The 12,673-nt window shown below is 43.1% G+C and overlaps 1 protein-coding gene across 3 annotated transcripts in view; it reads left to right on the top strand.

The window, feature by feature from the left end:
• Positions 1–207: 207 nt before the first annotated feature.
• Positions 208–12,673, top strand: part of ydjc (YdjC chitooligosaccharide deacetylase homolog) — a 55,767-nt gene continuing 43,301 nt past the window's right edge. For 2 of the 3 annotated variants that reach the window (XM_070965369.1, XM_070965367.1), the window contains exon 1: positions 208–400. In XM_070965369.1, coding sequence (XP_070821470.1) covers positions 375–400 — 26 coding nt within the window. In that variant the 5' untranslated portion in view covers positions 208–374. Of the gene's footprint in view, positions 401–8,919; positions 9,022–12,673 lie in introns of all 3 variants that reach the window. The other variant, XM_070965366.1, reaches the window with a different exon arrangement.

Here is a 12,673-nt window from a genome sequence, read left to right as displayed (position 1 = left end):
AATGTCAGGAATCAATGAACAATAATCCTGTTATAGTTTTCTTTAGTAATATGAGTGACAAGGGCAAAATAAATATATGTTACGGAATATTCATACAAGAGACGTTTAAACAAACATATATTTGGACGTGTAATTGTAGAGTTCTGTAATTTTATTGATTTCCGATTTTTAAAAAAAGTTAAAGAACTGCCGACGTTTTATTTTGAAGTTTTTCTTGCCAGCTGGCTGCATTTCGTTCCTCACAGGAAACGCCGTCCGTTTCTTCCAGCAGAGAGCATTGTATTGTAATAAAGTCACCTCCAGTTTATATCAATACGGCTTTTTAGTCGAGAGAAGGGTTTATTTCCACCGTCCCTGTGTGTGGCTTTGGACATATGGACAGACGTGTGTACTATAATGGGTAAGACTGAGTTTTATTTGAGATATTAAGATAGGATAGTGTCCTTATAATCTGAGTTGACAGGGCTAATGTGGTGTGACAATTGGGTCGTCTGTCAGTAACACTGAAAAGCAGGGAGGAGATGTAGCCAGTGTGTCGGATTAAAAGGAGTTTCTGATTAACTGGTTAGTCTTGAGTGTGAGAGGGAAATGTGTCGTAGGTGGAGCTTTTGATAGCCCATTGTGGGCTTACTTGGAAATAAACATTAAAGTTACTTCACGTGTCTGTCACATCGATTTGTCGGCATCGTTGGAAACACTACAAAAGCTGTTTGCTGGAACATAAATTTCAGCCTCCGCAAAGAAAAACAAAACAAAACATGAAAATAGTAACTGTCTTCCAAATATCATTCATTGTCTGCCATACAAAAAGAACAAAATTACCGGTGGTTGAATCGAACAACTGGGACGCTGAACGCTATACGCTCAAAGTACTGCCTTTCAAAGTACATCGGCGGCATCGAGGAAAGGGGGGAGCCAGGAGACCTGGATTCCCAGAATAATTTAACGACATTATTATTAGTGAACACTTAAAAATAATAAAATCTGAATGTATCTAAAATGCAACAGAATATTTGTAATTCTATACAATATACCATATACTACAGCTTGACAACACATAAACGTTCACATTTGCAATGCAAATTTTATGTCTTGTTATATAGTAGATCTACCCATTACTGTGAAGGAGGGAAGGAGGAAAGACAATAATAATGATAATTGTAATATATGATTTTATTTAATACATGCATTGCACCAAACCCTCTGTGGAGAGATGGCCAACACTGTGTGCACTTGATCTGAAAGGGAAAAGAGAAAAAGAAAAAAACAGCCTGTAGACTTTGTCAGCTTCACATGAGCTTCACTCATCCAGAGAGGGATGTACAAGAGAGAAAGGAAATTGCGAAGCATTCTGGGGCAGCTATGCCAGTTTTGAAGGATAGTTTATGAGCTGTTATCTGTCAGCAGTCATTTGTCATCTGTCTGTTGTTCATCATCAGAACTTCATAAAGTGTGTATGTGTTTGTGTGTGTATGTGTGTGTGTGTGTGTGTGTGTGTGTGTGTGTGTGTGTGTGTGTGTGTGTGTGTGTGTGTGTGTGTGTGTGTGTGTGTGTGTGTGTGTGTGTGTGTGTAATTGTTAGAGAAAGAAAAAAAAGTCCTAGTCACCATTCTTAGAACCTTTTGTGATCCCTGCCAGATTGAGATTGTTGTATATGAGTCTATACAGGAGGAGGAGGGGATTTACAGAGAGAGATGATGGCGCCTGTGTGTATGGCTGGCCGTCTGCTGCTCCTGCAATGTTTGGTGTTTTTATTGTTTTTAATCATCGGCACTAAGCAAATCGAGTCTCTGTTGGTGTATCATCGGCAGTAACTTTTGTTTCTCCGGCAGAATGTCAGAGATCTAGGTGCTTTTAATCACGATGGGCAGAATACCTTGCCCCCACTCTTGGCGGGGATTCCGCCTCACCTATACTGGGCCTCGGCCCTACCTTCTCGGTGGAAGCGTCTCCGGCGCTGCAGCAGGCGTGGCGGTCGGTGGTGAGGCTGAAACTCCGGCTGGCATGCCCTTCGTCCATTTCCCGGACAGGACAGGGATTATTCCCTCCTTTTGCTGTGCCCCGGCGTTTCCTGGATCCCATCGATGCCTGTCTGGTACCTGTCACCGGCTCACCTGAGGGATTCTGGCCCCAACGCCTCTGCCCTCTTTGGCTCTCTCAGCACGGGGTAAACCACCGGCTCCTGAGGACGCTGTCCCGGGCTACCCGAACCACCGGACCACAGGCCCCAACTCCCACCAGGATTGGCTTGGTGAACGCTAGATCCCTGGCGAACAAAACCTTCATCGTGAGGGATTTCTTCAGCTCCCGTGGTCTGGATTTCATCTGTGTGACAGAGACTTGGATCGGTGCCGGTGAGTGCAGCGCTCAAGTGGAACTTCTACCTGCTGGCTGTTCCTACTTAAACTCCCCGCGGACGTCAGGTCGTGGAGGAGGAACGGCGACAGTTTACAAAAACGACTTTAAATGTAAGCAGTGCATCGCCTCATCCTCTTTTTCCAGCTTTGAGGTGACTTTCAGGCATCTCCTGAAATGTGCAATAGCTTCCTGCACTTTTTCATTGATAAGGTTGCTACTGCTAGGGCTCTCATCTCACCTCCTACATCTGATCCCTCTGACCCTGTCCCTTTTTCTGTAGCTCTTGATAAGTTTGAACCTGTGTCTCTGTCATTTTTAGAAGATCTGGTTGGCCATATTAAGCCGTCAGGTTCTCCCCCTGACGCTGTCCTTCCTCGTCTTTTTAAAGAGGTTTTCCCTAGTATAGGGAAAACAGTTTTAGCTATCATTAACAGCAGTCTGTCTTCAGGAGTTGTTCCCATAAGTTTTAAATATGCAGTGGTGCAGCGTCTACTTAAGAAACCTGGCCTTGATTGCAGCATGTTGGCCAACTTTAGGCCCATCTCCAAGTTGCCTTTTATTTCTAAAATCTTGGAGAAAGTTGTGCATGCTCAGTTAAAGTCTTTCCTGGATAACCATGGTGTCCTGAAGGTCTTTCAGTCTGGATTTAAAACTCAGCATAGCACCGAGTCAGCTTTATTAAGAGTTTTTAATGATATCCTCCTGGCTACTGACTCTGGTGACCATGTAATCCTGGTTCCATTGGACCTAACTGCTGCCTTTGACACTGTGAGCACCCTAGTGGCTCGGTTACGTAACCTAGTGGCATCTGTGGTACTGCACTGGAGTGGTTCAAATCTTATCTGGCTGACAGAAGTATGACTGTAAGCCTTGGAAATTGGAGTCCAGCTCTGCTCCACTACTGTATGGGGTTCCACAGGGGTCTATTTTAGGGCCCCTGCTTTTCTCTCTGTATTTACTGCCCCTGGGCTCCATCCTGAGAAAGCATGGCATCTCTTTTCATTGTTATGCTGACGACAGTCAGATATATGTGCCGCTGAAAAGAAAAATGCCTTCTCCCTCACACCACTTCTGTCATGTCTTGAAGACATCAAAGCCTGGATGGCCTTGAACTTTCTAAACTTTCTTTCTAAATTTCAATGAGAAAAAAACAGAAGTGATGGTGTTTGGCTTCAGTGGCCCTTGTTAACCCCCTCCTGTTGACTTGGGCCCTTTGGCAGGCTATGTAAAGCCAACAGTCTCAAACTTGGGTTTTAAATTGGATCGGCAAATTAGTGCTGTAGTGAAGTCCAGCTTTTTCCACATTAGGCAGCTGGCAAAGGTGAAACCTTTCCTTGCACAACAGCACTTTGAAGCAGTTATCCATGCCTTCATTACATCTCGGCTAGATAACTGTAATGCACTTTATTTTGGAGCACTAGCGGAATCAGTGCCGGGCTGGGGGCTGGGCACATGTCCGGGCCCTTTAAACCCAATAAAGCTCATGATAATATCGCTTTACAACATACACATGCCCGCAACAGCGGGGCTTACGAGCACACATACTACATTTTTGACACAAGGCTCAAAGCCTTCAGTAAGGCCGGGGCCACATAGCACGTCTGCGCAGAGCGTGAGCGTGAGGTTATGGCATGGTTTTCATTTTGGCGTCCATACAAACAGGTTACAGTGTCCACACTGCCAACATGAGCAGCGTGAGAGTCACGTGAGTCCTGTGTAGAGATTCCAAGGCTCGCCGCAGTCAAATCAGTATCATGTGAGTATTTCACAGCGATTACAATGTATATCTGCATATGTGACACACATGACGAGAAAATACACAGTATGAGAGGGACAGAAGTTCTCCATCATCTCTACTCCTTTCCCTCTCTCCTACTCTCTCCTCCTGTAGCTCAGTTCCTGTTCCAGTGCATGTAAAGTAAAATTACGTCATCATTTTTGTTGTCGATAATTATCAAACGCAAACTCCATGTAAACAGATGGAGCCGGCAGTTGCTGCGCCGCTGCAGACACGCAGATGAGACGCAGGATATGTGAACAGGAACACGCGTGAGAGACGCAGCAGCTCAGCAACGCCATGCACTAGCTCTCGGCGTGCTGTGTGGCCCCGACTTAGCTCCACTTTTATGCTTATATTAACTGCCACTCATGTTTAGCTTAGTCCGTAAAAATGCTCCACCTAGCTTGCACTCTGTTGACAAATGACTGATGATGACGTGGTGGATGGTTGATGACAATTTTACCCAAAATACACTTGGAAACAATATAGGTGATCCACTTGTAAATTTGTAAGTAATGAAGTTAAATGTGAAAGTGAAAATAAAGCCAGTCATGCAGCACGTCATTTTATTCATATTTTACACCTAACTACATCACTAAAGTCAGTCTTGTAAAGCTTTTACCAACCATGACTCATCCTGACTGGGTCAACATATATAAGCCCACACATATCACACGATTTAAATGTCGTAGGGAAAGGGCCCGATTCCCCCTGCTTGGAGCAGAGATCTCTCTTTTTTTTTTTCCCCGCCTTGGGCCCCCCCAGGGCCCCAGGCCGAGGGCGTGTCGCCCTCCCAGCCCCCTGGATGCTCCGCCCCTGCTTTGGAGTCAGCCAGTCTTCCCTTGCACGCCTCCAGCTGGTGCAAAACACAGCAGCTCGCCTGTTCACTGGAGTGCGTAAGAGGGAGCACATAACTCCCATCCTGGCCTCCCTCCACTGGCTGCCTGTGCACTTTAGGGTCCATTTTAAGATTATTTTATTTGTTTTTAAATCTTTAAATGGTCTCACCATGCCTTACCTCTCTGAGCTCCTTCACCTCTACGCTCCTGCTCGATGCCTCAGGTCAGCTGATCTACTGTACCTGGAGGTACCGAGATCAAAACAGAAGCTCAGAGGGGACAGAGCTTTCTCTGTGGTGACTCCAAAATTATGGAATGAGCTACCATCAATCATTAGGCAAGCCCTGTCACTGTCCATTTTTAAAACTCATCTTAAAACGCACTTTTATTCCTTGGCTTTCAACCCCACATGAGACTCCGCTCTTAGTGTCTTAATGGTTTGCATTTACTCATTGTTTCATTGTTTTTAATTGTTTTTAGAAACAATAAAACAATTATTTTAGTGTTTATTCCTGTTTTATTTTATTTATCTTATTCCACTTATAATGTTTTGTCTATAAATGTACAGCACTTTGTTTCAACTCTGGTTGTTTTTAAAGTGCTATATAAATAAAGTTGAAGTTGAAGTATAATTAATGCACCCACTTCCTTACCAGAATTGTAAGGCAGGCTTTTACGATCTGTGAAGACAACAGTTACTTGTCATCCACTGTTTTTCAGACCATCTGAAAGAGAGGTGTCAGTCAAATATATTCTTTTAGAATTGGGGTGGGGAACCTCTGGCCTCCAGACTGTATACTGTGAAATTGTTTGATCTTGCCCGATAGGCAATTAGTAAATACAAAAAGCAACTCAGAAATACAAAAAATATTTCTCGGCAGCAAATGCTTTTTCTGTGATAAAAGAAACAAAAATAGTAGAATGACACATCCTTCCGAGTGATCCCTTCTGGCTGGTATGTCTGTGACACTATCAGAGTGTATCACGCACTTAGTCTTTACATTATTAATAACATGTGTCATAGAAAGTAGATGTGGGGTGTACGCTTGAACTAATGATTGGAATGGACAAACAATTATTTTTGTGTTGAAGTTCAAACCAAGCCAGTGTGCTTAGTTAATGGGACTTGCTTGCAGTGATGAAAAAGACCTGGAGCATAGTTACAGCTCTAAACATACTAAACTTGATGAGTTGCAAGGACAGATGCACTATTATAAAGTTAGCGCTCTTCAGTGGAGTTTGCCCAACAAGCAGTTTTCAATAAACTACAGACAGTTTTTAACAGACAGTGTTATGCATTTATGTTTTGTAGTGAGTCTGCTAATAGCTAAGAAGCTGAATGCTCATTTAGTACGAGTGCCTTGTTGCCACTGCAGAGCTGCTAGCACCGGGCAAAGTACAGTTGTTCCGAGGTGTGGAGGAACCATCACAGAGCAGATTACTGATGTGGCAGATGATATTAAAAAAAAAAAACACTGGACACCACAAGAAGTTAAAAGTTTTTCTGGCCTGCGGGAAAAAAACCCCCAAAAAACAAAAAAAACGGGTATAACAAATACTGTCCAACAAGGTATTTTTGTGCATGGGATTACCTAGGGCTGAGCGATAAAACGATAATGATATCAGTGTTTCCTTTAGATTCATTTAGGAGTGGTGGGCTGCCATTCCTAAATTCTAGCCACCGCTCCTTAAATGTTTTTTTTTTTTTTTTTTTTATTGTTGCAAATACACCACCACCGCATGTCTCATGATGTAACACAAACAACTGGATGAAGAAGCTACAGCAAAATAATAAACAGAATGAGTTTGGCAATAGTGAGAAGCAGTTTTCATGAAAAATGAGGATGCGAATGTAGTGTTCATTTCTGGAATGAATGACTAAGTGAGTCTAATGAAAACTGAGAATGTTATAGCCTAGGACACCAACTCTTTACAGCATGGAAAATGCCCACTTCTGTGCCAGCGCTCCAATGACGGACTGTCCAATAACTGTCACGAAGGAAGGGGAGCCCTGGACTGTCGGCTCTGACCTGTGCTGCGGTCCAACGGGAGGAACCAGTCGAACCGCGGCGTCGGCTTTTCATGGCTATTTATCCAGACAGATGGGTTAAGGCTGGTTGCAGGACTTTGGTCCAAAGAGTTTGATGGCCGTGTGGCAAAAACTTCTTGGTTAATAATAAACTCAAGAATACTTTCCATGGCCTGTCAAAAATATCTACAAAAATATTCTTGCGTGATTCGGCTTTAACTCTGAAAAAGTTTCGCGGTTTAACGTGGCGAGTAAAAGTAGATAAAAGATTAAAAGTAACACGCCAATAGTAACAAAAGTTACACGCCAACACGCCAAGTTACAAAAACTACAGAAAAAAAGGCAGATTATACCTGCCAAATTAAGCACTACTAATTATAATTGTCTCATGTCAAGTACCTAAAACCTCGACAAAAATGATTATAAGTGGTAAGATCATAGCCTTGTCATTTTACAAGCTAGAAACATGGGAAAAGCATTGACACATACAAATTGTGAGTTTAGTGCTGTCGGAACATCCAAAGTTGAATCAAACATATCGTTTGCATTATCCTGATGTGGTTGTAAAGAAAGCACACAGACACACAAAACAGTTTGCCACAGGAGTGTCTGATTTACAACTTGTCAGAACCATTTGATTCTTGAGGCCTGTTTTGGCCTGTGGATTGGCCATTCAGATGGTTTTAACACCTTCATCTGGTGTGGAGCTGTAAAGAAAGAATTAGCATCTCCATGTACAGTACAGTGTACAGTGTTAGCCCTGATTCTTTTGTTGGAAGCCCGAGAACAATCTGGAGCAATCGTCAGTTCACAGTCAAAGTATTTATTGAGGTCACATATAAAGCAGTGCAGCGCTGGTCTCAGAATGACAGAGCTCCCGCAGGATCTCAGCTAGAATGAGCACAGTTTTCAGGCAAAAGTTCACATTTATCTTATTGAGTTTGACCAAACCCCGTACAATAAACAGACATACGTTACAGAATGTAATTGGCCAGTTTCCGAGAAGTGGACGTATTATGCTTTGTTCATGCCTTATCCTTGACATATAATAAACAATCTGTGTGTGTGTGTGTGCGCGCGCGCATTGTTTAGGCGTGGATCTAAATGCAACAGACGTCACTAACAGACAAGAGAAGAGAGTGTCATCTGCCCCCTGTTATCAAAACAGGCTCTCACCAGTCATGTTATCTTACAACTCTGGATGGTACTATGACATTCTTGGGTTACACAAATGCAATGAAAGATCACAGGATGAGAACACATAAAATCACTTGAAAAGACCAAATTGTTGCAACAGCTGTCCACTCGGATGGTGTGCTCTTTGTTCTTAGAACAGTTTCTTCGGGCAAGTGTGTAGACTGAGGAAAAAGGTGAAGCACCACAGAGACAAGCCACTGTCAGGTCCTAGAGGGGAGTTGAGGGAAGTAGTACGGCAGCAGAGCAGTCTACCCGCACACATGACTGAGAGGGAAACCACAAGGAGCAATGATCCCAGGTTACGCAGGGTCAGCAGTAGATCGTCGTGGGTGCATGCCTGACAAAGAGAGAGACAGAAGAAGGAGGCACTGTGGGATCTGTGGAGGAGTGAAGCACCCTTCACCTCTCCCCCCCAGCTAAGTACATCTCCTTAACTCTATATTATTTCAGAAGTTATTGTGTTAGTCTTCTTTTAATACATTACCAGCTGCAGTGTACATGCCCTTCAAAACTGATCATGTGTTTTATTAGTTTGGTTTTGCTGTGGCCATATGACTCATTTCTTACCAAATTAGGAGTGTTTGTTTAAATTATGAGTCAACTGACCCGTTGCATTATGAGGGAAATATCCCTGGCTGTACCCCGAGGCTTAATGCATGTATTGGAGCTACCTCCTAAAGACTGCAACTATTCTGCCCTTGGTCTCTCTGAACACAGGCTCCCCACTATTCCGATCATCTGGATGCAGCCCGGCTTGGCTCAGTTGCTCAGTAGAGAGGCTCTTTCCTGGACTCTGATACCTTGATGTTTTGGTGGATGGTAATTTTGAGACAGTTTTTATTCATTCTGATTTTTTTTAATCCTTCTTAAGAACCTGCAGTTTGCAAGGGCTTCAGTCTGTGTGCTGTTTTTACAGAGCGTTCCACGGTAAGACTGAGAAAGAAAAACACTACAGCAGGCCTTCTCGAAGTCCAGACCTCGGTCTGCATCCAAACTGAACAGCAAGTCAATCTGTTCCCATCCGGCCCGCAGAATATTAATGAATTCAGAAAATGCACCCATCTGATGTTACTCTGCAGTGGAAGAGGTCCAATCTATCACAAGATTGACTGTAAATTAGCTAAATAAACCCTGGCAATGAGCAAAAAAAGTCTGTATTTCATAATCACCCACTTGAAGGATAGTCACGGAGAATCACATAACTTGGCTATTAGATGCAAGAGGCATCACTTGGGTTTATTTTCATTAGCCAACTGTAGCACTGAGTTTTTATTTGAGATACAGACTCATTCATTGGTAGTTGAGCTATGGAATTTGTTCTGAGCTGAGGTCTACTCTAGTTCAGTATCTAATTATCATTATGTATTTTCACTGTTTACACTGATAAAAATAACCTGAACTAAAGTGAAATTATCAAACTTTTTTTTTTTTTAAAGTTCAACCCACAGAAAAATTCTGGCCCTTGGACAAACGTAGTTAAGGACCCCTGCCTTACCTTGTGTTATAAATAGACTACAGTACCTTATGAAGTGTAACATTTTCTGTTTTAAAATAAATTTGCTATTGATCAATCATTTGTCGTGGCGTTGAATATACAGTTCATGTGGAGATCATCGACAACGATCCTGTTCCCAGACGAACGTGATTTTAATGTGGCTTATTTGCCTATTGTTGACATAATTGTCATTGCGATGTTAAATGCTGCAGAGAGTGTTGTCAGTTGTTACTGCAGATTCACACATTAATGTTAAACCAGAGAATTTGCTGTCAGCTCCACACATTCAGTATGTGCCTCCTTTTCTCTAGTGTGCAGTATCTAGTATAAATGTAGTTCTAAGAATATGTCTGAATCAGAAATAAAAACTGCCATCGGTTTTGTGCTGGCCCAATTACAAGAGATGTGATATTAACTGATTAAATATAACTTTGTTATAGCCATTTGTTTTTGACTGCTGCTCTTGAATATAAACCAGATGTGGACCTTTGAATGACTGTTACTTTGGTTTGATAACTTGAACTCATGCTCACCCACATGATGGCCTTATGGTGTCCGAACGTTTGGTTGTGGGAAGGCCAGTGATTTTAGGGGAAATATGTGGGATTCTGGTATGTTTGTTGTCAAGGGCAGTCTGGCATGACCTCATTTGCTAGCAGTATTAGCATGTGCTACTGTGATGCCTCCAGTGTAGAGCTCATGGGCAAAATGTTGACTGGAGATATTCTCCTGTTGCTAGCTGATGCTGTTTGTTCAGCCACAGTACAGGCTACCATCACCACAAACAACAATGAGATGTAGGCTAACCATGCTGCATTTTTGCTTGGGTGTTTATTTCAGAACCTGCACCAGTGTTTCCTCTACATTCATTTAGGAGTGGCGCGCCACCATTCCTAAATCCTAGCCACCGCTCCTTCAAATTTCTATTTTTTTATTTTTTTGTTATTGTCGCCAATTTACCACCGCCGCATGTCTCCACCTTCACAGCAGAGTCCGACTTTAATTACTCGCGAGAGCGTGGCTTGAAAGTGACATCACGTTAAGCACCCAGACACCAGGTCAGAGAGTCAAAGGAATGTCGTCTTGGAAAATAGGGCAGAGGCTTACCGGAGAAAAGGTATACTTATTAGCTTAAGATAACTCCTAATAGATTTTACAAGTAAAATAGACATTCACAAAAGATTGATGGCCAGCTAACGTTACGTAACATATTCGTAGCTTAAGTTAATATCTATGCGCCATGATGTAACTGCTGACTGCATTTTCAGATGAGCTTGTTCAGATATTTCTCTAAGAAAAGAAAGACAGCTGATGAAGATGACGCTAGTCAGTAGTGATGTGTCAGTCGCGAACGAAACGGCTATCAGAGTCTGGCTCCTTGAAGTGAACGATCGGAGTTAGCAAGAGTCGCTTTGGGGATTTTTTTTTTGTTTCTTTTTTCTCGACTTTTTTTTCCGTTCAAGCCGCACGTGATTGGTCAACTACATGATGTGTTGTGGCTTCAGTGTGTATGCACTGAGCAGGAGGGGGAGCAGCGGGGGTTACAGACACAGGGCACAGGCGCGCGCGCACACACACACACACCCACACACACACACACGTAATAAACTTATGAGTTTTTCCTAAAATGATGAGAGTTCTTGTAGTTTCCAACTTCGGTCTTTTATTGATGTTGTGCTCTCTTAACACATGTCTCTGTAATAGCATGAGCTGGCCAGAAAAATATTTCCTCCTTTACGCCCTTCCTACGTCTCTCACTATCACAACACATCTGTCAAAAAGTGCATGTCGCAAAACACATTCCCTGACATCTCCCCCTCTTTTTTTTTTTTTTTTTTTTAGCATCCTTGTTAATGCCTACAAACATGCAAATAACAGTAACTTTCCTGTATGGCCTCAGAATAGCCTTATTAACAAACCACCTTATATTACATCAATATAATATCAGGCTCCTTTTTTTTTTTAACAAAGTCCCCATATTGTCCTTTACAGATCCAGTCTCTGAACAGGTCTAACAACTCTACCAGACCTGGTTTGAGACATTAGGGGTCACCTTTGGACCAGGAGAGCTACATCCAGAGCTCGCCTGAGTATCTGGGGTATTTGGTTTTGTAGTGTTCGACTGGGGACCCCACATCAGGCAGTGCTTGGAGATGGAGACGGTTTCGCCTGTACATAGCTCCTTGCTCTGTAACAATGACATATGATCTCTCAGTTGTGCTATCCCCAGCCACTTCTGCAGGTGTGGACCAAGTCTTCTGATTGTCCAGCTTAGTGTGGACAGGGTCTCCTGGCTGCAGTGGTGCGAGCGGTTTCACACCATGTCGCTTGTTGTAGTGGAAAGCCTGTTTGCTCTTCTCCACAGCATCCTTAACTCTGACGTGCTGTTGGTTTGGCCATTTTGGTTGCAGGACTTTAGCCAGAGTTGGCAAGGTTGGCAAGGTCTTCCCACTAATAGTTCAGCCGGGCTGACCAGTGCTGCTGTGTGGTGAGGCTCTATAGATCATGAGAGCCAGTAGTGGATCTTTTTGTCTCAGAATTCTTTTGGCTGTTTGCACTGCACGTTCAGCATGTCCATTGCCCTGTGGGTTGTGCGGGCTAGAGGTCACATGCTTAAAGTCCATCTCACAGGCAAAGTCTTTGAAAACATCACTGCTGAACTGTGGCCCGTTGTCACTGACAACCTCTTCTGGTATACCATATCGGGAAAAAGTAGCTTTCAGCTTTAGAGTCACTTCAGCACTTGTTGTGGTTGGCATGTGGAGTATCTCCAGGTATCTGGAATAGTAGTCTGCTATAACAAGAAAGTTCTGTTTTTCATGTTCACAGAGATCTATGCCGATTTTTCTCCATGGCCTGTCAGGGAGAGGTGTTGACAGGAGAGGTTCTCTGTTCTGTGCTCTCCTATGCTCCCGACAGTACATGCAGTTCTCCACTTTGTGTGTGATTTGTGAAGCTATGCCAGGCCACCACACT

The sequence above is a fragment of the Chaetodon trifascialis genome, chromosome 6 (assembly GCF_039877785.1).
Source record: "Chaetodon trifascialis isolate fChaTrf1 chromosome 6, fChaTrf1.hap1, whole genome shotgun sequence".
NCBI lineage: Eukaryota > Metazoa > Chordata > Actinopteri > Chaetodontiformes > Chaetodontidae > Chaetodon > Chaetodon trifascialis.
Note: the sequence above shows the minus strand (reverse complement) of the source record. Positions and strands in the feature narration are given on the sequence as shown.